Source organism: Petaurus breviceps, unplaced genomic scaffold, assembly GCF_028583685.1.
Source record: "Petaurus breviceps papuanus isolate PSGF00001 unplaced genomic scaffold, PetGlider_PUasm1.0 379, whole genome shotgun sequence".
Taxonomy (NCBI): Eukaryota; Metazoa; Chordata; class Mammalia; order Diprotodontia; family Petauridae; genus Petaurus; species Petaurus breviceps.
Window position 1 is genome coordinate 4,108,353 of NW_027186303.1, and position 27,371 is coordinate 4,135,723.

Below are 27,371 nucleotides of genomic sequence, written 5' to 3' on the forward strand. Positions count from 1 at the left end.
TGCTTCCACTCTTCCTCTAGTGGTACCTGATTAGTTGCTATGTTAGACTATAAGATGATTCTTTGGTATCTCGTAACATTTATTCTCTATTTGGCACATAGTCTTTTCTTTTTCTTTTTGCTTTTTGGAGGGCAATTGGAGTTAAGTGACTTGCCCTAAGTCACATGGCTAGTTTTTGTGTTAAATGTCTGAGGCTGGATTTAAACTCAGGTCCTCCTGACTCCTGGGCCGGTGCTCTATTCACTGTGCCATGTAGCCGCCCCACATGTAGTCTTTTCAAGATAAATAGGCATTGCCTGTAGTCTCTGCTGGGTGTTTCTCTCTGGTACTCAGTGCTGTCAGGAGAGACCACACACACCCTTACTCCCACCCAGCACTAAGTTGTGGGGGCACTACCACTTCCCACTAAGAGGAAGATTGAATTCTACCATGTTTCTATTGGCTTAGCACCCAGATTAGACAACCAACCACAGAGGGAAACCCTTGGCAGCAATTCCTCCTCCCAGAAGGGCATTGGCATACAATCTGCCCCTGCTCTATTCACACCTTTAAAGAAGGGTCTGTCTTTTCTCAAAGTCTTAGATTTGGCAATTCTTCTCTAAAAGAAGATTTGCTGCCCTCAGACACCAGGGTCTTTGGAATACAAAGCAGTTCCAGCTACATAGTGCCTCTGTGCTGGTCATATATCTATCTTTCTCCATATTATCTATCTCCAAATCTCTTTGTATATCTACATCTACATCCAGATAGCATTGATATCAGTATCTGTAACTGTAATCTCTCTAGCTGTGTATCTATCTCTGTTTTTTTAACCTTGATTTCCTGGTCACCCAATTGTAACCTCTCTTTCAGAGTCCTCATTCTTACCTAGAAAGTCTATCACATCAGGATCATAATCTGTCTTCTCAAATTCTCACCTGTTTATCTTATTTCCTTTTTTTCTATTCAGGTGACATGCCTTATGCAATGCTTATAATACTAATTTTGTTTTCTTTTTCTTCTATTCATCTAAATGTTCTTTACCAGGATTACTCTCCACCCCCACTAGTTCCTGAATTTTCTGGATTAGTATTGTCAGATATAGCAAAGGGTTAAGTTTCTACAGGCCACAGAATGAGGTAATGAAACTTAAAGGAAACAACACTAACCTTCTTCTCCTCCAAATCTGGTGTGTAAATATGCACAAGTAAGGGATTGAAGAATGTTTCCTTCTGATTGGGTAGAAAGGTCAAACAAATAATTATGGTAATGAAGGATTGAGATTGCTTTGGGCTGATTAGTTTGAGATTGTGAGCCCATCTCACCCACTGATGGTGAGACCCCACAGGGGAATGGGCCAGGTTAAGACTAGGATAACAGAAGCCCACGAGCTTCTGCCATTTACACTCCCTGGCTGATGCTCCTTGAGCAATGAGGGCTGTGTCCTTTCTCATGAGAAAGAATAAAGACCTTTTCTGATCTCTGACGCAGACTCCGATTTTGAAGATCTGGCAGTGGTTTCTATCCCACACAGTATAATTCTTAATATGCGGTACTATTCCCTGCTTGAATATATGAAATGTTTCTCCAGACTGGTCTCTACTACCATCATCCTAGTGAGCAACTCCTTTGGAGAAACATCATAGCCAGCACAAACCATGAGACCAGTCACCAGGGGAAAGCAGGCAATACAATGATGCCAATGGGAAAACTTCCCAAGTCAGAAAGGTGAAAGTATTAAGGAACGATTAGTGCCTCTGGTACTTCTCCTTTTCAGGGCTGTTCATCCACATTTGGTATACAACCTGTCACCCAACTTCACCTGTGGCTCCAAGAAGCTATAGTATGCACAGTGTCCATACCCCAGTAAAACCGTCTTAGCAGATGAGCTAACCAGGTCTGAGAGTAACTGACAGTCCTCAAACCTGTCTGTTAGTTAGGGGTAGGTCTAATATAAGCATGTGAAGACTTTCTCCTGGTGGAATGGGTAGATGAGAACAATTTGCTCTGGGGGCCATGGAAGTGGAGAGGAGAACTCTAAGCTGTGGAGTGCTTAGAGCTAGGTCAGACACAACGTGATCATCCACTGCACCCTGGGCAATTGCCAGTCTTAACTTGCCACTGGAATTCTATGACTATAAGAAAGAATGAGGCTGATAACTTTGTGAAACTCTGACTCACTTAAATCCAACTCATGCACAAGTCAAGACACTGTCCCATGATGTCATTGGTCCTCTTTGAAAATAAGGACAATCGGGTGGTTTCTGAGCTTGGACAAGCACCTATAGTACCCATGTTCTAGTCATGAAGTTCTGCTACTAATAAAACTTGGCTTATTGTTTCAGTTAAACCTTCACTGTCAGGTCTACACCTCACTATGTAGCCATTGGTATAAGTATTGAGATTTGTCCACACTAAAGTGGGAGGGGGCAGTGGGGGGGGGGATGGAGTGTGGGAAGTGGTGGCACACCACAAACATTTGTGTGTAGTTTCTCTCCTCCAATGGAATAAAGGAAGTTTTTTTGCTTATAACCACTGTTAGCTCTTTGGTTTTATTTTGTTTTATTTTTAGAATTAACTGTAGTTTTGATGAACTGCGTGAGCTCTTTGGGTTTTTTAAGAGTTAAAAGCAGTTGTGTGACCTCTGTGACTCTTTGTTCATTTGGTCAGGGTTGACACTTCAATCATGTCCTCCTAAACTAAGAAGGAAAATTTGAATTCCATTTTATTGGAAATGCTTTTAAACTCCATACAGTAACTGTACTGTTTGTGTGCTTTAATCAATGTTTTGTCTATTTGGTAGGTCATTGGGAAATAGCTAATGGGATGAAATCCTTGTTATAACAAACTACCTGAGAGAAAAAGTCACGGAATGAAATGTACATACTCTTTAGAGAAAATGGTAAACAGTTTTGCAGCTTTAAGTGTTACTTAACATTTGCAGAGCTAACACTCATAGTCTCATGCCAAACATGTGACCTAAGCAGAGCATGAAAGCTCTTTGGGCAACCAATTCTGTAAAATGGGATCCTCAAAGACTTGCACTATCTACTTCACTGGTTTCCATAACAAAGGCACATGAGAAACCTTAAAGTAGCATGTTAGGTTTGTTTTGTTTTTATTTTTACTTCCACATTCTTTCACTTTCATTAAAAAAAGTTGTAAAGTTGAAAAGGCCTGGTATAGTTGGGAGAAAAGTCAAAGCCAGAAGGATACATGTACTTAAGACTTTTCTTGGTTTCAGCTGCCACTCAGAATGTCTACCAACTATTTCTTGTCCCTACCACCTGATAAAATAATTGTAGAAAAAGGCTTGCTGCTTGAAAGAGTTAATGGGAGAGCAAATGTTCTTCCTTTACCTTTCTCTGCACTGACATTCAGAGCTCAGCGAAAGGAGCTGGCCTGGAAAAAGTATAAATGTTAGCAAAGAGGAAACAGGACCATTATTATTTGCAGATAACATGATAGTACACTTAGAAAATTCCCTTAAGTAAGCAAAAAAAGATAACTGAGATGGTTAATAGCTATACCAATATTGCAGTATATTAAATACAATTATCAGTAATATAAATCAGCATTTCCAGGAAGCAAAGATAATGAAATAAATTTTATTCCAAATAATTATAAAATATCTAGGAGATAACTTAAGATACATAAGATTTATATAAATACATCTATTAGACACTTTACAGAAGCAAAAAAGAAAAATAATTAGAGATAACCTTTACTCATGATTTGGCCATTCCAGTACAATAAAATGGCTATGCTACCAAACTTAATTTATAGATTTTTGTTACACCAATTAAATTATTAAGAGATACTCTTTTAGAACTAAACAAAATTAAAATAAAATTCATTTGGGAGACTGAAATAAAACCTCAATGGGGTGGCTAGGTAGTGTAGTGAATAGAGCACTAGCCCTGGAGTCAGGAGGACCTGAGTTCAAATGTGACCTCAGACGCTTGACACACTTACTAGCCGTGTGATTTTGGGCAAGTCACTTAACTCCAATTGCCCTCCAAAAAAAAAAAAAAAGAAAATCTCAAAGAAAACAATGAGAAAAAGTATGATTACAAGTATGATTAACAAGACTTTTAACTATATTATAAAACAAGTCATCAAAATTCTTTGGCATTTGTTTTTAAAAAACAGACAAGCAGAAACTGACAGAAGAAACTGTACAAGCAAAATAGAGAAGAAACCATAAACAGTAGTCCAGGGTCTGATAACACAGGAATATGTTCCTTGCGTTCCTCATATATTTTTAAAGAACTGCTGAGAAAATTGTAAACAGTTGGCAGATATTAGCTTTAGAATACAGTCTATAGCACCACAACAATAAACTCATGATGCATATGTACTCTGTATATAAAAACTCACAACATTAAAAAAAAATTAGAAAAGGATAGGATTGAACATCTTTGATAACTATGGCTAAGGGAAGAACTCTTGACCAAACAAGTAATAGAAATGAGGTTAACATTGATTCTGTATCATGTTTTTATTGGTCCTATTTATAATTGATTTATTTTTGTCCGGTCACTGCTTAAGTTGTGTTTCTCTGTCTCTGAACTTGGTTCAGAATTCCACTGGTCTACAAAGGATTAAGTTTAAAAATCTAGGTCTCCTGCTAATCACTGATCTATTTTTACCTCGAGGAATTAGCTGACCTGGAAGGATGTATGTGAACCTTATGGGTCCAATTTAGTATTTTTATACCTTTTCTTGTTGTAGTTGTTGTCCTTTATTCTCTGATGAATCAGGAAGGTGATGCCATGACTTGCAAGTGAATTGGATTTATGAGAGGGACGGCTGTACAAAGTCACCAGCCTTACTTTCTCCTCCTGAGCCATCTAGGCCCAGTGGTAAAATATAGATCAGGATGACTGGAATGTCCCTAGATGCAGTGGGAGACCTTGGAGGTCTTTCCCAAGTCTCAGTTTGACTGAGGCAATGCTAATTCAGTGAATATGGCTAAGTAAGAAATGAGGCAAAGAATGAACTCTTTTATGTAGGAAAAAAAATCAGTTTGGGAGGGGAAGACTTTCAGGGTCTAAAAAGAAGCAGTTGATATTTACATTCATTCTGAGCCATTAGAGCCCCCAAAATGCCCAGGAAGAGATTAGACTGGGACCTATAGCTGGGTAATCCATGACAGCCAGAATAATTCAGGTTTAAGGCACGATTCTTAAGAAAGAAATTTAGCCCATAAACCTCGAGATACCTTGTGAGGGTTTCAGGGATCAAAATTTACATTCATGTGGGCAGAGCACCCTCAGGTAGGGTGTATGATACCCTATGTGGACAGACAGAGGGGAAGAAGGAAAAGAAAGGAGAAAAGAGGAGAGGAGAAGAGGGAAGGGGAGGGGAGAAGAAAGGAAGGAAACTGGAACTAGCCAGTTGGATCCCCAGTGGGACACCCTCTACTTCTCACAGGTTGTCATTTGTCCTTAATTCTGGAAGAGGACCATGGCATCAGGAAGGTGATGCCACAGCTTGCAAGTGAATCGGATTTAAGTGATGGAGGGCTGTGTAAAGTCACCAGTCTCACTTTCTTCTCTGGAGCCATCAGGAGCAAAGTAAATGGGAACTGATAGTCATATAAAGACAAAAGCCATCAATGTACATATTTCCACACACATGTGTGTATATGTAAATGTACACATATACATATATGCGTACATATATACATATAATGTGGAGAGAGAAAAAAGAAGAAAGAATGAGAGTGTGCGTGTGTGTGTGTGTGTGAGAGAGAGAGAGAGAGAGAGAGAGAGAGAGAGAGAGAGAGAGAGAGAGAGAGAGAGAGAGGAGAAAGAAAGTAACTTGGGGGGATTGTTTGACTGAGGTCAACAGTTCTCTGCTGTTGAACTAGAACCAGCCATAGTTTATATACCTGATATACCAAGATACCCTTGGACAAAAGAAACAACTGTTTTCCCCCATAACATGTGGTTTTATGTATTCTGCAAATTTATAATGATAGCAGAAATTATCTCACATTGGCTTGTTTTCCTAACCCCTACTCCCCCCAAGCTTGGCTGATAAAAAAATGTAAAAATGCATCTTTACTCTCTTTATGCTCTCTCTCTCTCTCTTTCTTCTCTCTCTTCATGTTCTTCAAGTTTTAGTTGATGGTCAGCTAGTTTTAATAAAACCTCAAATAGCCTAGAAAAAAATAAAAGTAAACAATCTGTATATAACACCCCCAAATATCACCTGCATGAAGCTAAAAATGGGGTAAATTGTCTCTCTTCTCTCTTTCCCTTCTCCTATTCAGTTAGTAGGAATTGGAGTATAGCTTCTTTACCCTAGGTATGGAGAGGAAAAGTAAAGGTGTTATGGAATAGGCATGCATATCTCACTAGTCTCTTTATGATCTGCTAACTCTAATACCAACTGATAATAATGGCATTTGTAGACCTTGAAATCTTTCCAGTGTTTTGCATATCTTATCTCATTTCATCTTCACAATAAGATTTTGCTATTATTATCTATGTTTCACAAATGAGAAACCTGGGGTACAAAAATACCTTGCCCAGGATCACATAGAATTCAAACTCAGATATTTTTATTTATTTTTTATTTTTTGAATAGTTAAAAAAATACAAAGTATTTATTGAAAAAAGTGTTCAAAATAATTAATATTCAAAGAATATGGGATGTGAATACATTAGAAAGACTATATAAAAAAATGGGAGAAATAGGGTAGACATGTATGAAGGGATTCAGAGTAAAGAACAAAGAACCTGGAAATAACATACACAGTGACTGAAAAAATATGAAGTCAATCTGGACAGACAGAACTTCTTATTAATAATCAATAATCCAACTGCTGTTTCCATGAACACATGTTATAAAGGCTCTGCTGTTGTGTCCAAACAAACTCCTCCCTTCCACAGATCCACCATCTTACATTTTCCAGCAGTGACAGTGATCACAGCCATTCATGCCAGCTCATGCTGTGTCACTTGTGTCTCTAGTCTCCCTTCAGGCCTCCACAGGGGATCCACTTCAGCTGGTAGTTTTGTCGTGGTGCTTCCTAATTATCCTTCCTCCTCCTATCATACATCTTTCTCTAAGGCCATGCTACTTCTCCTGCACAATTCTTCACTGGCAACATGCTGCAGTCCGCTCATGTTTGCCGTGGTGCTCTTTTTGTGACCTAAACTTTGAATTCAACGGAGACTGTGATATGCAATGCCTTGTATACAGCATCATGGCAAGAACATTCTGGTCAAGGGGAACATATTTCACCAAGCCACTGACAACTGTTCTTGGTACTTTCTCTCCAACATCCACCTCTTCAACGTATAAAGAATCTGCATCAGGATGCTTTTTGGCAGCGATGATACAACCAATGCGAAGATCCAGTAGAGAGACATCGATTGGTTTGGAATCAGGGGCTGCAGCTGCTGGTTGCTTTTGCTTCTTTTACTTCTTCTCTCCTTTTTTCCCATATTTTCTTTCTTTTTCTTTTCTTCTTCTTCTCCTTTGGTACCAGAAGGTAAGACTGGAGCAGATACTGACTGTATTCAATTTTCAGAAGGTATGGATGTAGAATTAGCTTGAACTGATGGACCAGATGGAACTGGGATTTGTTTCACTTCATTGAGAATTTCTGCCTGGATGAGTTCCTGTTTAAGTCCTTCAATTTCCTTCTTCAGTTTAGCATTTTCAACACGAAGTTTCTTCTCTTCTCTGAGAGTTGCCTGTAAAATTGCTTTCTCCTTTAGCAAAGCAACTTGCTGCTTAAGGTATTCAATCACTTGATCAGCCTCTGCACCCTTTTGCTCCAGTCTATTCAGAATTGCTTTATTGGCTGCCATCTTTATCCAAGAACGGGGAAAAATCATGAACCAGATAAGGCCCAGGAGCCCTGGCCAGAAACGTCGCCGCAGCCGCCGGCAGAAGAACTGAGTGAGGGCGAAACTCAGATATTTTTAGTTCCAAGTACCTGATCTCATCTAATGTGTACCTCATTTCACCATATTTTTGTCTATCACCTGTCTGGTAGCTATTGGACAGTCCAGAATGTAGACCTGCCTTAGGCTCCATTTAGACCTTCCATTCTCCTTTGTACAGTCAGGGCTGCATTTTCTTTGAAGTTCATTCAAGGTAAAAAAAAATCTCAAGAACTGGGGGAAATGGATAATGGCTGCCCAGCAAGAAACCTCACTCTACCAAGTATTTATGGCAACGACCCTGGAGAAGGAGCAAGACTAGAATTTTTATTGTATACATACATATATATGAATGTATATGTTTGTACACAAATGCATGCACACATAGACATATACACATTTACACATTATATAGTATCACTAAATAAAAATTTACATATAACATGTGTAAAATATAAATATATTTATTGTAATATAATTTTATGTAGAATATACATAGTTTCATAAAATGTTATATAGTAATATATAGTCACATATATTATATGCACATATTTGCACAAAGCTTGTATGATATAGATACATTATACACATTTATGTATATACACACAAAGCACATATATACATATATGCAGGCATGCATACATAATTATCACCCTATTGGGAATGTATGAAAGAGGGACCCTTTCCCATCACTTCAGAGTAGGCCTCTGACTGCTTCTTGTCTGCCATGAAGATACTTTTAATTCACTTTTGAACTGGAACTTTATGGATATGCTGAATGGGCAATCTCTGCTTCTTAGACCTTTTCTCCATAACAGGAGATACCCCCTGTCCTTACACTTCAGGACCTTCCTCCCACTTTGTACTCCATTCCATTACTTGAAGATACCAGATGTATCTTTAGGTTTTCTGACCCATATGATACAAATATATTAGCATAGATGTAATTTACCTATATTTTAATGAAGCATTTAACAAATTCTCTCATGCTATTCTTATTGACAGGAATTATACATTTAAGTGGATTCTGAATTAGCTAAATGACCAGACTCAAGTAATAATTAATGAATTGATATCAGCTTGGAAGGAGGTCTGTAGTAGAAGGTCCTAGATATCTATGCTTGGCTCTGTACTCCTTCACATTTTTATCATGATTTAAATAAAAGAAAAGATGGTATGGTTATAAAATTTGCAGCAGACAAAGCTAAGAGGGATAGAGAAAACGTAAGACGACAGAGTCAAAACACAAAAACATCTCAACTGACTAAAACATTAGTGAATTTAACACAGTGAATGTCAAGTCTTATATTTTGGTTCAAAAAATCAAATTTTCACATACAAGATAAGAAGAACTGCGGTCTTTAGTGTATTGCAAACTCAAAAAGAATGTGATATAAAAGCCAAAAAAAGTTATAATGTATGACTATATTGATAGAAGCATAGTGTCCAGGACTAAGGGAATGTTAGTTTCCCTGAATGGGACCTGACCTTGTCAGTAAGGAATACGGTGTACATGTTGCTTAACATTTTAGGTAGGCGATTGATAAGCTCAAAAGCATCCAGAAAAGGAGTTATCAGAATAATAAGCGCCCCAAGATCATGTGAAGATCAGTTGAAAGAACTGAGAATATTTAGCCTAGAGAAGGGGGAGGAGATAATATTCACCTTTAAGGAACTTTACAGAAGTAATTTCTTTAACTTTTCAGTATTTTGAACAACTCTCTAAGACTACAAGTGATAGATAAGTTACCAGTCTTCCCTGGTAAAGGGAATTTCTTTACTGTTAACTCCTTATAGATGAAATCACAGCTTTGGGCCAAAAATTTCTATGCTTTAAGTATGTGTACTTCTATCATGAATGCAGATCATGATCTCTCTACAACATAGTAGATAGGGTTCAAAAATTGTTTTATCCAACAAAATCTATTATGCAACGTGCTGATGAGGTTTTCCAAATTTCCCTAGACTTGTCTTCAAATGGCAACACATGGTCAGCCTTTTCTTCTTGATAGGACTTAACAGAATAACCTTAGTTTTGAAAACCCAAATTCATTTCTAATGTACAATGGAGCATCAGATTAAGACTTGGTTAGAGTCTTAGGTACGTATATGTGAATTTGTTTATGCATCTCAGAAATGATAGCTGTAAGTTTATGGCTACAGATGTCACAGATTTGAGGAAGGAAAACTTTGAAAAGAGGAAGATAGTTTAGACTTTGAATACATTTTGATTGTCGAGGAAAGGGACTAGACCTGTGATTTTTATGGGTACAGAGAATACCTAAATAAGGAAACTCCATTTACCTACACAGGTTGGTACCTTTTCTGCAACTTCTTTAAGAATACTAGAGAACTGTGTAGGGGATTGAGAGATTAAGTGACTTGTCTAGTGTCACACAGACAATAGGAGTCAGAGATAGGACTTAAACACAGGTCTGGTATTTTCAAAGTCAGTTTTCTATCCACTATCCCACACAGCCTCTGAACAAGTGTGGTATTTGAGTTTTATGAAGTTTCAAAATCTCCATGATGACTAATAAAATAGATAAAATTATGTGGTTACTTTTTAATCCCAAAGCTTTTACTTCCCCATTTTTTTGTTTGTAATAGGAAGGAATAAAAGAAATGATTTGAGTTTCACATGAGTTGATGGAGTTGATTTAAGAAAAGAGATGACCCAGTAAGAATACAATAAGCAGACTTAAAGTGGATTTTGGTTTTGGCATTTGGATTTATTTATCTATGTTCTGTCACCAGTGATTTCACCTCAGCTAGCACATGACAAAAGATCGTCTTTCAGGTAGGTATAAAATCTTGAGGAGGAAGGTTTTTCATTAGATCTACTTCTTGAAGATGACTGGTCTCTCTTTCTAACTCCCTAATTACTACCATGAAATTGGTAATTTTGTTCTCAGTCACAGTGCTTTACCCCCCCTGCAAAGGTAAGAGTTTTGCTTTGATATTTGGCAGACATATCTAGTTGTTGGGATATTCAGCCTAACATCTTTCAAATATTTTTCATTGTGAATGTTTCTTTACCTCTAACTGCAAAATATGATGTAGTAAATCCTTAGATAGTAGCTTCAGCAAACCTATCCTCAGAATGTGTGGTTTTAACATTTAAAGGAAATATTAATGAGCAAAGCCTCTTAGTTTCTTTTTTTATATGAATAAAATAGAAATGTCTTCTGTATTTTTAAACTATTCACTTCTTTTTAAAAAACATTTTCATTTAAAGTTTTGAGTTCCAAATTCTATCCCTCCATGCCTCCTTCTCCTCTCCCTTCCCTGAGATGGTAAGCAATCAGATATATACGTGTGAAATTATGTAAAACTTTCCATATTAGTAATTTTGTACAAGAAGATTTGAATAAAAGAAAAAAAATTGAAAGAAAGTGAAAACTATCATGCTTCAGTCTGTATTCAATCAATATCACTTCTTTCTCTGGAAGTGGATAGTATGGTTTACCATGAGTCCTTTGCAATTATCTTGAATCATTGTATTCCTGAGAATAGCCAAGTTACTCATAGTTCTTCGTGAAACAATATTACTGTTACTATGTACAACATTCTCCTGGTTCTGTTCACTTGACAATACATCAGTTCATGTAAGTCTTTCCAGGATTTTCTGATATCATCCTGGTTTTCATTTCTTATAGTATAATAATATTTCATTACAATCACAATACAATAGGTTGTTTAGCCATTCCCCATTTGACAGATATCCCTTTGATGTCCAATTCTAAGCCACCATTAAAAGAGCTGCTATAAATATTTTTGTACAAATAGGTCTTTTCCCCTTTTTTAGAATGTCTTTGGGTTATAGACCTAGCAGTATTCCCTTAGTTACTAATTAAGAATTCACTTAATCTATTAATTTAAACTACTCATTTAATCCTCCTTAAGAATTGAATTCTTTAATCTAAAGGTCTACTTTTAACCCATGTTTCTATATCTGTTATACAGTCTTGACCTTGCTTTCTTTCTCCCAAGATGACCAACCTTCAGGACTAGGTCTTGTGGAATCCTTCTTCTCCCTTGCCTGAACCCCTATTGCTCAGTTCTCATCAGACTTTGATCACTCACTCTAGGCTAGATGCAGACACCCTACCTCACCCCATCCACATATCAAGCAAAAACTCAGGGTCCTATTTACTCTAACCATTAGGCATATTAGTCTCTTCCTAATAGAAACTGGTCAGGAACCACTGGCTATCCTTGATAATTCTTTTGCTGGACCCTCAAGTATTACCAACATTTTTGTCTGCCATTAAGCTAAGCCATCCTTATTTGATTTCTCTCCTAATCAGAATGTGAGCTCCTTCAGGTAGAGATTGTCTCAATTTTTTGTTTGCATCCCCAGTGCTTAGATTAGTACTCAGCACATAGTAAGCGTTTAGTAAATACTTTCCCCTTCTATTCCATACTGACAGAATCACTTTTCATTTAAAATACAGATATCAACACTAGAAAAGATAGTACATCACCTTTAGGTGTCTTAAATTAAGTTGATAGAAACAATATGACTAGAGAAAAATTATTTCACAGAGTATTATGTCTGCTAACCACGGGTGTTCCCCAGGGCCTTGTCCTTACTCCTCTTCTCCTTTATATTATTTCATCTGGTAATCTCATCAGCTTCCACAGATTCAATTATCATCTCTTTGGCAGATGATTTTCAGATCTACTTATCCAACCCTAAACATTCCCCTGAACACCAGTCTTTCATCTCCAATTGCTATTTTATAGTCATCTTTTTTTTTTTTTTTTTTGCTTTTTGGAGGGCAGGACAACTGGGATTAAGTGACTTGCCCAAGGTCACACAGCTAGTTTTTGTGTTAAGTGTCTGAGTCTGGATTTGAACTCAGGTCCTCTTGACTCCCGGGCTGGTGCTCTACTCACTGCGTCACTTAGCCACCTCTATAGTCATCTTAAAATCAACACATTCAGAACTAAACTCATTTTCTTCCACTCTGCCCCCTAAATGCTCTATTTTTTCTAACTTCCATTTTATCACTGAGGGCACCGCCATGCTTCCAGTCACATAACCCAGGCCTCAATTTTCCCTTTTAATACACTAGAAATTCAATTCTTTTGCTGTGGGATTAATTTATGACAAGAGAAATATTTTGTACTTACCTCATTGTCAGTTAAACTAATTAAATTTTTTTTTACACTTTCAGCTTTATTGATGTGTTTTTGTTTTTACTTAATGAATATTTACAGATTACTTGCTCTTTCTGAAAGATCTTATTTTAAGAAAGTAAAATTACTAAGCGAAACTAATAATGCAATGACTTCATCTGAACATTCATGTCATTTTTCGCATTTGTAGCACCCTTTCTCTATTAAAAAAAGTAACAGAAATCTATTTTCTCTGTTCCCACCGCCATCACAGTGAAAAAAAGAAAAGAAAAAATTCACAAATTTATTGTAATAAATAATGCATAGTCAAACAAAACAAATTCTCCAATGGTTGTATGTATTTATACACATATATGTATATACACATGTATATACACTTGATGTGTCTTTATATGTGCATATAATATGTGTGTGTGTATATATATATATATATATATATATATAATATGTTTTTATGTACAGGCATAGGAGGAATTTGTGTGTATGTATCCATTCATAGGTCCACCAACAATGCATCCAAGTAACTTTTCTTTTCTTTTTTCTTTTTTTTTTAAAGCAATCAAGGTTAAGTAACTTGCTCAAGGTTACATGGCCAGTTATTTCTGGGTGTGGTGCTAAGTATCTGAGCCCAGATTCGATCCAGAAGTCATCCCGACAGTGGAGCCAGTGCTCTTACTCTCTGTGCTACCTGGCCGCCCCCCAAGTAACTTTTCATGGAACCCTTCCAACACTTAATATAATTTCCACCCTGATAAGTTAAATCTCAAAATTAAAATTCTAATTGGTCATTAAATAAATTTTTTAAATGGCTATAGATATTTATTGAAACTCTTCAAACTTTTTATGAATACACATAAGCATATTTATTACCTTTTATAAGTATGTTAAATGGCATAATGTTAATACAATAAAAGTGATAAAAATTACATTTGTGTCCTGAGCAATTTAAGAAAAAATTTGAGTAGCATTGAAATTGGACAAGAGTTTCAAAATACAAATTTTAGTCTACATTACTTCCTGGGAAATAACAAACATTTCAGCTTTCCACAGATGGGTGGAGATTGGAAGTGAATTTGGGTTTTTGAAAATTAAGTCATTCTGTTAGGTCCTATCAAGAAGAAAAGACTATGTGTTGCCAATTGAGGACTAGTCTAGGAAAATTTGGAAAAACTCCTCAGCACATTGCATAATAGATTTTGTTGGAAAAAACAATTTTTGAATTCTATCAATTATTGTAGAGAGATTGTGATCTGCAAAAACTTTAAGATTTAATTATGAAATGATCCCACCCAGATTTGCAAAAAGTGTATTTATTGGGAAAAGTCCATGTGACTTAATTGAAATTGATTTTAAGGTTTTTTTTGTTTGTTTTTCTCTTCATCTGACCTTTATCACAATTACTGAGTCTGTTGCTGATAGTCCTATAAAAGCATCATCCTTCTTTCTACTGTAAGGCAGCCTATAAGCAACATTTAAAACCCGTAGAACTAAGGTCTATGGATTCGAATTCCTCAACTGTATTAGCCTTTCTTCTTTGTGCCTGAAGAATGTGATTTATAAAAAGTTTGAGAGACATAATTTTTGGGTAGCTAATTTTATTAATCATGCTTGCAGATAATTAATAAAAGGAAACAATGGCATGCTTAGATGCTAAAGACCCAACATGGAATGCACTCAAAACTTAGATGTCCTTGGAAGAGTGGGTGTGCCTGAGGGAGGCCACTCTGACTGGTTAACAAATAATGAGAGAATGAATATTACAATGAGAGGTGGACCTATTCTAATGAGGGGCTGGGGGATGTGACTTTGATCACTCAGATCTGTCTGTCTAGAATACAATGGGCTGGATTTCAACCAGATTAGATTAAATTCTTTATAAACTTCTCTAGATGGGTGGGGTTTCCCACTCATAATTGAAAGGCATGTACCCCAGGGATTTGGGCAATCTCATTCATCAACAATGCCCTTTGGAAACTGAAAAATCTACAGGTTTCTAAAAAAAAAAATCTTGGTCCTAATTCAATAATTTATTATTAATATAAAGGAGAAATAATTATTTCTCTCAAAAGCAGATTGTTTTGGAAGGAGCAAGAGCCAGATAGTAAGGTGAAAAGTCTTCACAGTCTTCTCTCTTCACTAGTTTGGAGTGACTACTGCTTTCTCCCATATGAGGTGTTCTACTCTTGCTTCCCCAGGGGTACACTTCTCTCTCACATTTATACTGCCACTCTCAAGAGTCCTTTCATTGTTATACATTTCTCACAGGTCCAATCCATCCCTCGGGTCATATTGTAGTTGATACACCACTTGGCCTGCAATCACTGGAATGGTAAAGGAAGTGACAGGGGCAGCGTGCCAACTGATATCTTCCTTCCATCCACCTGGTAAACTTAGCTAAGTTCATTGCAATGAGTAACAGCAGCAACTGTCTATACCCATAGCAAACCCAGCACTAGGTCTTCCACAGCCTATGTGCTTCTGTCCTCCTTTTCCACTATACCTTTTGGAATCCTCATTGTTGAACTTGCCCTTCATCTTACATCTCTTTTTTTAGTACTCTTTCCATCTCCTGATGTTCATTGAAACCTAGTATAAAAATAACTGTAAGACCATATATAACAATATGAAGAGTGTCAGCCATTGGGTAGGCAGGAGATGAATTCAAACTTTGGGCCTTTATCTGCCATTTGTGTGACCTTGCAAGTGACTTTGGATTCCAGTTTTCTCATCTATAATAAATATAATACTAGTAATTATAATAATGATGATTATAGTATTTATATAGCCCTTTAAAGTTTGTGAAACATTTCACATATCTTGCGTCATTTGCTCCCCACAATTGTGGGAAGTAGTTACTATTACTATCTGGGGATAATAATTCTACAGATGAGGAAACTGAGGTAGATTTGTTGACCTACCCAGGAACACAGATAGTGAGTGTATAAGGAAGAAATCAAACTTGGGTCTTCCTGACTCTAAGTCTAATTCTCTCTCTCCCTCCCTCTCTCTTCCCCCCCCTCCCCCTCCTCTCTCTCTCTCTCTCTTTCTCTCTCTATCTCATAATCTCCACATCTAATCACTTGCCAGGTCTTATCTTTTCCCCTAAACTCAACCTCTTCTAAACTTCCCTGTTTCTGCTGAGAGCACCACCATCCTTCTTGTCTCACAGCTTCACAAGCTTGCCATTCTCCTAGGCTCCTCAGTCTCTGCCATGGTACATATCCATCACTTACCAAATCTTGATATTTCTGCCTTCACAACATCCCTCATGTCTGACTCATGTAGCAACCAGTAATACAATAGCAGTGGCTTTCTAATTGAGCTTGCTTCCTAAGACTCTCCTCATTCCAGTCTAAAAAAAACTGCCAGCGTGATTTTTCTGAAGCACAGATTTGGCCATGATAGTCCCCTACTCAGTAAATGCCAGCAGCTTCCTGTTGTCTCTAGGATAAAATATCGGCTCATCTCTTTAAAAACCCTTCAAAAGGTGACCCTTCTCAGAACCATTTTATATTTCTCCCCTTTCTGAATTCTATTGCCCAGTCAAATTGGCTTTCTTGTTTCCTCATATATCATAGTGACAGGCAAAGAGTAGGTGTTTAACAAATGTTCGTTGTTTAGTTGATAGATTTTGATTTAGATTAACATAGCAGTCTTCTAACTTATGTCTTGATTCTCTTTTATTTTCCTGACCAAATAATCTTTCTAAAATACTGTTCTAATCTCATTTCTACTCCTTTTCTAAAAAATCACTGCCAATAAAATAAAGTGCAAATTTCTAATCTTGATATGAAACAGGTCTTTTAGCCTGTCTTTCCAGTCTTGTTTCATATGATTCCCCTTCATGTATTAATTCATTTATTCAACTTAAAAAAACTTTTTATTCATTTATATTTTATTTATTTGAACTTAAACATTAAAAGAGCATTTATATTTACTCAGCAGACCATAAGAGGACTGCCTATGAAATAAAAGCTATTCATACTGCTTATTTTTAAATTATATGATATATTCCACATATTACTTTGAAAACTATTCTGCTTGTCTGTACTTTAGAACATTATTCTGTTCTCATCTATACTTGTAAATATGTATCAATGTCCCTATTTCTTGGAGAAAGGGAAACAATGTTTTTTACTTCTGTTCTCAAGCCAACTCTATCTCCCAATTAAAAGGTCAAGAGAAATAAAAAAAAAAAAACTTACCTTGGAGCCCCTAAGTAGTGCAGTGGATTGAACTTCAGCTCTGGAATCAGGAAGACCTGAGTTCATAATCCAGACCCAGACACTTACAAGCTGGGTGACCCTGGACAAGTCACTTAAACCCAGCTGCCTCAAAAAACAGCAACAATAACAATTTTACCTTGTAATAAAAAACCACAGTCAAGCAAAACAAATCCACAGAATGGTCATGTGCAAAAACAAATATCTTTTTGCATGCTGAGTCCATTATTCCTCTGGGGGGGGGGGGTTGATAACAAGCTTAATCATGAATCTTCTGGAGATGTGCTTGATTATTACATTGCTCAGTTTTTAGGTCTTTCAGAATTTTGTTGTTATTGTTGTTTTTAAATTACAGTGTTTTTGTACTTGTATAAATTATTCTCCTGGCTCTGCTCACTTCTCCTTGCATCAGTTCATACTACCCAGGATCCTCTGCAATCACCTCTTTTGTAATTTCTCAGACTGTAATAATAATTCATTACATTCCTATACCATAGTTTGTTCAACTATAATTCAATTGATGGACATGCTTCCTAGATTTTTTCCCTTCACCTTCCATTTCTTTTCCCTCTTCCTTTCTCTTCTCTTTTATTCACTACTTCAGGATCCAGAAATTTGTTTTGCTCACTCCTAACTATGCCTCCCATTCCCATTTTTCTTCCTGATGAGCTTGCATTTCTACATCAAATTGCTTATTGTGAGAAATATCAAAATTTACCTCCTTCATTTCTGTATTATTGCATTCATTTTATTTACCTTTTTGTTTTCCCTCTTTAAACCCTCATGAACAGAATGAATTAACCCTCAGATCTTTCTTTTTCTTATTTAGTTCCTTTGATACTCTTCAATGACACTACAGTTCTGAAAGGACAGAACCTCTCTTCTTGTTATAATTTAATCGGCATACAGCAGCTACCAAATTCACAAAGAAATCACTCTTTCTAATTTGTCTTGACTTTGTAATTCAAAGTTGCTGCACAGTTCTGGCATCTTCATCAGAAATACTGGAAAATCCTTTATTTTATGGTAGTTTCATTTCACTATTCAGAATTATATTCAACTTTGCAGAGAACGAGTTTTTTGTTTGTTTGCAAGTCTATTCTTTGTCTTTTGGAATACTGTATTCCAAGATCTCCCCTGATTTTTGGTAGAATTTTTCAAGTCTTTTGTGAACTTGACTGTTTTGCCTTGGTACTTGAATTTCTTTCTGGACAGTTAAAAAAATTATTATTATTTCTATTTGACATGAAAGCTCTGTATTTTGTTTAGCAAATTCCTGCCATTTTCCCTTTGGGGATTTCTTTCAAGAGGTGATTTTTATTTTCCCTTTGTTCTCTGATTCTAAGCAATACAGTTTTCTTTTATGATTTCTTGAAACACAGTGTTGAGGTTATTTGAAAAAAAAATCATAATTTTTAGGGAATTTGATGATGGTTAAATAATTTCTCCTTGACTTGTTTTTAAGGCCAGATGTTTTTATTTTTAAAATAGTATTTTATTTTTCCAATTGCATGTAAAGACAATTTTCAGCATTTCTTTTCACACAATTTTGAGTTCAACATTTTTCTTCCTCTCTCCCCTTGCTTAATCCTAAAAAGGAAAGCAATTTGATAAATGTTGTATATGTGGAATCATGTAAAACACATTTCCATATTAGTCACAGTTGTGAAAGAAGAAACAGACTGAGGGGAAAAAAGAACAAAGAAATTAAAATAAGTGAAAAAAAGTATGCTTCAATATGTATTCAGAGTACTTCACTTTTTTATCTGGATATAAACAGCATTTTCCATCATGAGTCCTTTCTAATTATCTTGAATTTTTGTGCTGCTGAGAAGAACTAAGTCATTTATAGTTGATCATCATACAATGTTGCTGTTACTGTGTTCAATATTTTCCTAGCTCTGCTCATTTCACTTTGCATTATTTCAAACAAGTTTTCCAGGTTTTTCTGAAATCTGGCTGTTTGTTATTTATTATTGCACAATAATATTTTGTGACATTCATATGCCACAACTTGTTCAGCCATTCTCCAATTGATAGAATTCCTATCAATTTCCAATGTTAAGCCACCACAAAAAGAGCTGCTATAAATATTTTTGTTCATGTAGGTCTTCTTCCCTTTTTTAAATGATCTGTTTGGGATACAGACCTAGCAGTTGGTATTGATGAATCAAAGGGTATGCACAGTTTGGTTGTCCTTTGGACATAGTTCCTAATTGCTCTCTGGAATGGTTGGATCAGTTTACACCTTCACCAAGAGTGCTTTAGGGTCCCAATTTTCCCACACCTTTTCAACATTTATCATTCCCCTTTTTTGTTCATATTAGATAATTGATAGGTGTGAGGTAGTATATCAAAGTTATTTAATTTTCATTTCTGTAATCAAGTCATTTACAGCACATCTTAATATACCTATATATATATATATATATATCTTTAATTTATTTTTAGTTTTAAACATTCATTTCTATAAGATTTTGAGTTCCAATGACTAGATATAGCTTTAATTTCTTCCTCTGAAAACTGCCTGTTCATATCCTTTGACTCTTTATCAATTTGAGAATGTTTTTATTCTTATAAATTTGTCTCAGTTCTCTATATATTTTAGAAATGAGACCTTTATCAGAGACACTGGCTATAAAACTTGTTTCCCACCTTTTTGCTTCCTTTCTAATCTTGGTTGCATTGGTTTTGTTTCTGCAAAAAACTTTTCAATTTAATGTAATCAAAATCATCAACTTTGTATATCATAATGTCTTCTACCTCTTTTTTGGTCATAAATTGTTCTTTCTCAATAAATCTGACAGGTAAACTATTCCTTGCTCTCTTATTTTGTTTGCAATATCAGCCTTTATATCTAAATCATATTTCCATTTTGCCTTTATCTTGGTATACAGTATTAGATGTTGGTCTATGCCTACTTTCTGTCATACTACTTTGTAGTTTTCCTAGCAGTTTTTGTTAAATATTGAATTATTATCCAGAAACTAGAGTCTTTGAGTTTATCAAACAGTAAGTTTTTTTCTTACAAAACAATTAGCTTTAGTTTGTTTTTAATATAGAAGGGAAATAGTCATTTTTTATTAGTAAAATGTTTAGAAATTAGACTTTTTTTTTTTTTTTTTACAAATTTTTAAATAGAGTCGCATCAAATGTTAGACCATTCTTGAATTTCAGGAGGTTTTAGTTTGAGAATATTCGTTATTATAAAAGAAAATCCTTGTAATATTAAACAAAAAGTTAGTGGGTTCATGTCAGCAGTATCTAAAGGAAGGAAATCCTGGTGAGCATACAAAAAGGAAAAAAAATTTTTTTGGAGGGAAGAAGACAGGGCAGTTGGGGTTAATTGACTTGCCTAAGGTCACACAGGTAGGAAGGGGAAAATTGTTTTGAAAGAGATCTAAGGTATTTTTTCTCTGATGTCTTATCAAAAGTTTTGGTCTTTCCTGTATTTTTATTTTCCTTTCAAGTCACATTTTCCAGGTTCCAACTCTTCACATTATGAATATACATGTATATGTATGTATATATGTATTAAGTTTGATTGATTCTCTAATAATGTTAAATAACTACTATCATAATAAATTAATAGTCAAGATACTAAAAAATGGAATGTTGCTTTTATCAAAGAGCTTCTAAATGTTACTTAACAAACCCTATGACAATATATATTAAACTTGGCAAAAATGAATTACTTATTTCTTTAATGAAGACAAAACATATCAAAATTACTAGAGGTAAAAGGCTTTTTCCAATCTGAGTCCCAAACCTTTGGGATTCAGAAATTTTTTGCTAGTTACCACTAAATACTAATTTTAAAATAGAGGTTAAAAATATTCTCAATAGTTTAAATTTTAACATGTTGCTTGCCCCAGAGTTATCAAACAGTAAATTACTATACTCATTGACTACTGTGTCTTGTGTATCTAACCTATTCCACCAATCCACCCTTGTATTTTGTAGCCAGTATCAAGTACTTTTGATGATTGCTGCTTTGCAAAACAATTTAAGATCTGGTATGGCTAGGCCACATACCCTTGCATTTCTTTTCATTAATTTCCTACTTTAATTTTGTACTTCCTGATGAATTTTGATATTATTTTTTCTTGATATTTAATTGGGGATATTAAAATTAGTTCTTTTGCTAGCTTTTTAAAATTGTATGCCCAACTCATTGATCTCCAATTTCTCTATTTTATTCATGCAAGCATTGAGAGATATAAAGGAACCACTTTTGCTGCATCCCACAAGTTTTGATATGTTGTCTCATTATTGTCATTCTCATGCATGACGTTATTGATTGTTTCAGTTTTGCCTGAGGTGGAAAGCAGTTCACAAAAATCTCTCTTTGAAACAAAACTCAGTCTTTAGGAAGGGAGAGATGCCTGCCCCACTCCAAATTCACACAGCCATCCCCAGATGGGACAAAGCTGCCCAGAACCATGGTCTCTGAGGTTGAGTGGGTTTCCAAGAGTATGGATAGAGACTTGAGCAAAAATGGGGAGCTAATCACTGTGGATAACCTCAAGAGCTCCACCCACTTCAGTCTGTACTATCTGGTCCAGAAGAAGACTAGGAGCTCCTTGTTTTAGAGATCACAGTATATTTGGCTCAATTTAACTCTCAAGGACATTTTGTATCCAAGCTCCCTTTTCTCTTACTACTTCTTTCCTCTTTTTTATCTACCCCCTCCCTTTTCTTTCCTCATTCCCCTCCTACTTCCTGTAGGGTCAGGTAGATTTCTATACCTGAATATGTTATTACTTCTTTGAGCCAAATCTGTTGAGAGTAATGTTCAAGCAATTCTCACCTCCCTCCCTTCTTTCCCTGTGCTGTATTATATTTTTGTGCCTTTTCATGTAATGTAATTTACCCTTTTCTGCCTCTTCCTTTCCTCTTCTCCCAGTACAATCCCTTTCTACCACTTAATTAGATTTTTTTTATCATCACATCAAAGTCAACTTATAGCCAAGTCCTCTGCCTATATATACCCCTCCTAAGTGTTGTAAAAAAGTTATAGTTTTCAAGAGTTTCAATACATGGAAGGGGTATAATAGAGAGAGGGCTTGGGTATAATTTAACTTTGATGTGATAATATTGTTCTTAAGAGTTACAAGCATCATCCTCCCTTGTAGGAATGTATGTAGTTCATCGTTATTTAATAACATGTTCTTGTTTTTCTTTCCTGTTTACCTTTTTGTGCCTATCTTGGGTCTTATATTTGACTATCAAATTTTCTGTTGAACTGTAATGGCAAGGGAATTTGAAGATCTTTCCTGCCAGTTAATGAGCCTCAAGTGGAACCCAACAGGAGAGGCTCGATGGGGGGGGGGCATGTTTTTCAGGAAGGCCCACACCTTTTGTTACTTTTTAATTAGGCAGTGGGTCATGCAGGTTGTGATATTCTCTGACCCTGAAGAAGTGTATATATACTCTGAGATTAGCATTTTACTGTGGGACTCACTTATGGGAAGAGTTGTGGTCAGATGAGACTCTGGGTAATTGTTGAGGCCCCCCAACTTTGAAAACCCAGATACTGGTGCTTTTCTCTCTGGCAACTATGTATGTATGTAATGGTCAGACAGCTAGAAGCCCTGTCTGTGGGTCTGTTGAATTGTGTTATTTTTTTCTGTTTGTACTTTTTGTCTGCTTGTAATTTCTGTTTCCATTGTCTCTGAAGTTCAGGGTGCTGACTTTTCCTCCTGAACTAAGTAAATGATATCTATGTTTGATTAAAGTCAGATTGTTAACCCTTTTTGAGTTGCTTTCCTTTAGAAAAACAGATCAAAGAACCTGTGCTAGCAGCCCTAATGGGTATGCTAGGGTGCTTGCTAGTACATGAGCTCTAGTCTTTTCATCAAGAAATTTAGGATTTCATTGAATATTCACTTCCTCCCCGAAATGATTATGCTCAATTTTGCTAGGTAGCTGATCCTTGGTTGTAATCCAAGCTCCTTTGCCTTATGGAATATCATATTCAAAGACCTCCAATCTTTTAATGTAGAAGTTGCAAGGTCCTACATAATCCTGACTGTGGTTCCACAATATTTAAATCTCTAAGTGACATTTGCTCAATATACAGTGGTAGATATGGCTGTGATGAGTGATTTAGTATCAGTGGAATTAGAAATAGAATTAAAGACAATTGGTTAAGTCACTGGATTAAAGAACTCTAAATTTACTGATAATAACTTCAATATTCTGATTTAGACTTTCCAGGAAATTTAAATGAACAACATTTTTCATATTTCTATTAATTATAATGTTATGTGAGATAAATGCAAAAGAGACTTATTTTTTGGATATCAAGTTCCGAACCTTTCAATTTCACTACCATTTCTTGGTGTTTCACTTGCTAATGTACTTTGTGAAATGTATTAGATATATAAGATACAATGTATTTTAATTAGAAATAATCAGTCACCTTGGCTTTGGAGGGGGTGCTACTATGTCTAGGAGAAATTAATTTGGTGCAAATCTTTCTAGGAGTAGAGTGTGTATTTGCTGATTATCTTAGTCCTCCTTATGGCTCTAAATTTAATCCCTGTGCACTAAGTAGTGTGATTATTTGCATATTTAAAAACAATTATCCAAATTTCTTGCATTCTGTAATATCTTATATGTTTTATGTTGTCTATAATATGTGTTTCATCTAGTATTTCATGTAGAGGCATTTCATCTGGCATGAGATCATTCTTTGGAATTGCATATTTTGTAGAACTGCAGCCTCCTGGCAACCTAGTGGTAGGTTTCAACGTACCCTCAGTGGAGATTGTAGTTTGTCAGTGGGTTTTTAAATACCTAAAACCATAGTATTTAGCATCAAAGCATCTGAAGCCATTCACATCAAAATATTTCATTTAAAAATATCTGTTTTCACTGGTTAATTATCATTGAGGGACTTGGTTTTAGATTCTTGGATATGGAACCAAAACACCTGGTTCCCTACATTTGACTTGAGGCTTTTATAACCTTAGTCAATGAATACCTTGGAAGCATCCAGATTGGGAATATATTTGATGGTATTAGATCCATTGTTCATTTTTCAGCTATTTTGAATAAGATTTTTTTTGTCACTTTACTAAAATAAAATATTTTAATTTGAAAATGTTCTAATCTTTTTTCTTTTTCTTTTTTTTAAGCATCTCTAAGTACACCTGATTATTTGACATCTGGATCCAATGAATCAGGTATTTTGATGATTTAGATAATCAGGAAGAAGTTTTTGGTTTACTGTGAGACTTTTACTTAAGAATGGGGTCATTGTCTTTCTAAATATTCCTAATTTTTTTTTATTGCAAACTGAGGCAGGTGTGCCCTCTAGGGAATTTAGATCTCTCCCCCAAAGAGGGAAGATACCCAGAGAATGCAAAGACTAATTCTGAGAGATCCAAACTCCCCTTTCACTAAAGGGAGGAAAACCAGAGAAAGTTGATGCCTGTGTAATTAAAGATCTTTATTAAACAGTGAAATAAAACATGTGCACGAGAACACTTAATCCAATGTTGAATAGCTCAACTAAGCAAAGGATAAGAATGGTATACATATTTTTCTAACAAAGGAGGGCTGGGAATTGGGAGAAAAGGTGGGAATTGAACTGGTTCCAGGAAAGAATGGGATGGAAACCCCATTCCTAATAGGAATGGAAGATCCAGGAAACAGGGGGAGTGAGGAATTCCAAGTGTCAGAGCTGTGGCCTTCTGATGCATAAACAGTTCACATCTTGAAGACAAACAATAAAATAAGGGGATGTCCCCCCAAACCACAAAAACAGGATGTTTCCAAGAGCCCCATGAGCAATAGTTAGGGGAGTCTCTAAAGATTAGGATGTCTTTTGAAGGTCTATAAACTAGTAAATGACTCAAGGTCTGCTCCAAAATGACTATGAGCTTAATTGGCTGCAGAATTGCTGCTTTTCTGCATGTCCAGCTGGGTTTAGTCTCAGTAACTACAAAGTATTGTTGGTATGTCAAGTCATTCTGTATCCTAATTTGTCAAATCAATCTCATAGAGCTCTTCTTGGTTACCTGAATAATTGAGGGACAGTTGGGGGCTCAGACAAGTCAAGGTAGCAAGCATATCCATTTTCACAGTATAATGAGAACTTTGAATTTTATAGAATCAAGTTTTAGAAAAGCAATTTAAATATTTTTAAACTTTGCATGAGCCATAGTAAAAGCTAAATTATGTTTATTTTTTATTAAATTGATGTGGAAGTGGAATAAAACCTATTTTAGAGATATCATTTTAAAAACAACCTTTGAGACATATTCAAATTCTTTAAGATCCTTTCTATTACCAGAGTCTTATAGCCTATAAAATTATCATGAACTTTCCCCAGCAAGCTTCCATAGAAAGCAATGCAATGTAACAGAGAGGTGGTTTTAAAATTAAAAAAGACCCAAGTTCACATTTGTATCCCCAGGGTACATAGTGAGTATTTAATTCTTGTTGATTAATCAATTTACTCTATTATCTCAGGCAAATCGCTAAGCCTCCCAGTTCTCTAGGTAACTCTAAGACTTTAAATTGCAGGGAAGTTAACAACCTGTAATGATAGGAGTTTCAATACCTGCCAGTGAAATTATGGGCCCAGTTCCTATCCCTCTTCCTCCCTTTTTTCTCAACATAGTTCATTGTTTTGGTGAAAACAAATTTGCTATTTCTAAGAAAGAAGTAGGGTAATTGTATTATATTTATTTATATTATATATGTCTTTATATTAAATTGTTTATCCCACCTAGCCTGATTGTTTCAGAATATGAACTTGAGTACACATGCTAATTTGAATGCTTATGTAAAAAGAAGAGAATATTGAGAAAAATTTGGTTCTCAGAAATTTAAAGATTTAAGGTATAAATTCATACATATACATATGTGTTTGTGTGGTTTCCAGATGACTGAATCTCCTAGTTATTAGTTAAATAGATCCTGATCAATTAAATATCCTCTCTAAGGCCTATACTAGAAATGATGCTAGTATGAAAATATAATTGGCTGAGTATATAAAAGTAAAACAGGCTGTCTACATTTTTAAGAGAACAATATTGCTTAATAGTAGATAAGATCTTTTAGCTATCATAGAGAGTTCTCAAATGAATGGGCTCATTGAATAAGGGTATGCCAAAGAGTTGCATAGCAAAGGGTATTACTTTCCACCTGGCAGGGACAACTCTAGTAATCACACCACACTGTGGAAATAAGATAATTTAGTCCCTGCCCTTGAACCTCCAAATGTTCTGTATTTAAAATAAGGGATCTCTTCATTGTCCTATCATGTTATATTTTTACTAACCATGCAAATCTGCCTTGCATTTAAAAGGAAAGTACTTGTTGCCAAAATTAAATAAGCTTCTTTTTTGCATTCAATAGAAAAAGGAATCCATATTCCAGAGGCAACTCCAAAATATTCTGAAACAAGTGCTATTGTAGGTAAGGAATGATATGATTAAGTGACAGTACTGCTTTCAAACAAGTTATTGTGTCTCCAATGATATTAAAATAATCATATTTTAATAGTTGAAACTACTTTAAAAATTCAGCAAGTATTTGGGTTGTTTTCCTATGTCAGTTTGATTTGTGGAATTTTGTGGAACTTCATATTTTTTCACTAAATTAACTGGTAGTTTTTGTGTGATGTAGATGCTATTTTGTATATTGTCTAATGTGTGAAACTAGTGTGTTCCCAAGAAAACACTGTAGAGGAAAATAGTATAGTGTACCTGAATCTGAATCCTAACTCTAATCTACACCTTATTTCCTTTTCTGGAAAAAGGTATGGGGGGAGGGGCAGGGAGAGTTGTGCTAGTTGCCCTTTAAAGCCTATTCCTATCCTAAATCTATGGTCCTATAACTTGCATCTTGATTGTGTCACCATTTCTCAGGGGGCAGCTTATGTTAAAAAAAAAAAACTTTTTGTATTTTTTTAAATTGGGAACATACTTCATCTGCCTACCTATCTATCTATCTATCATCTATCTATCTATCTATCTATGTCTGTCATCTATCTGTCTGTCTGTCTGTTTATCTATCTATCTGTCTGTCTATCTATCTCTACTATCCATCCATCCATTCATCCATCCATCCATCCATCCATCCATCCATCCATCCATCCATCCAT

General features: G+C 35.6%; 1 protein-coding gene and 1 pseudogene across 1 annotated transcript in view; one reads left to right on the plus strand and one right to left on the minus strand.

Annotated features, from left to right (window-relative positions):
• Positions 1 to 7,074: 7,074 nt before the first annotated feature.
• LOC138169809 (aminoacyl tRNA synthase complex-interacting multifunctional protein 1 pseudogene) lies at positions 7,075 to 7,914 on the minus strand (annotated as a pseudogene).
• Positions 7,915 to 10,503: 2,589 nt separating this feature from the next.
• Positions 10,504 to 27,371, plus strand: part of LOC138169818 (mucin-19-like) — a 34,707-nt gene continuing 17,839 nt past the window's right edge. The window contains exons 1-3 of the mRNA XM_069099361.1: positions 10,504 to 10,683; positions 24,394 to 24,441; positions 26,624 to 26,683. Of these exons, the coding sequence (XP_068955462.1) occupies positions 10,662 to 10,683; positions 24,394 to 24,441; positions 26,624 to 26,683 (130 nt within the window). The 5' untranslated portion in view covers positions 10,504 to 10,661. The remainder of the gene's footprint in view (positions 10,684 to 24,393; positions 24,442 to 26,623; positions 26,684 to 27,371) is intronic.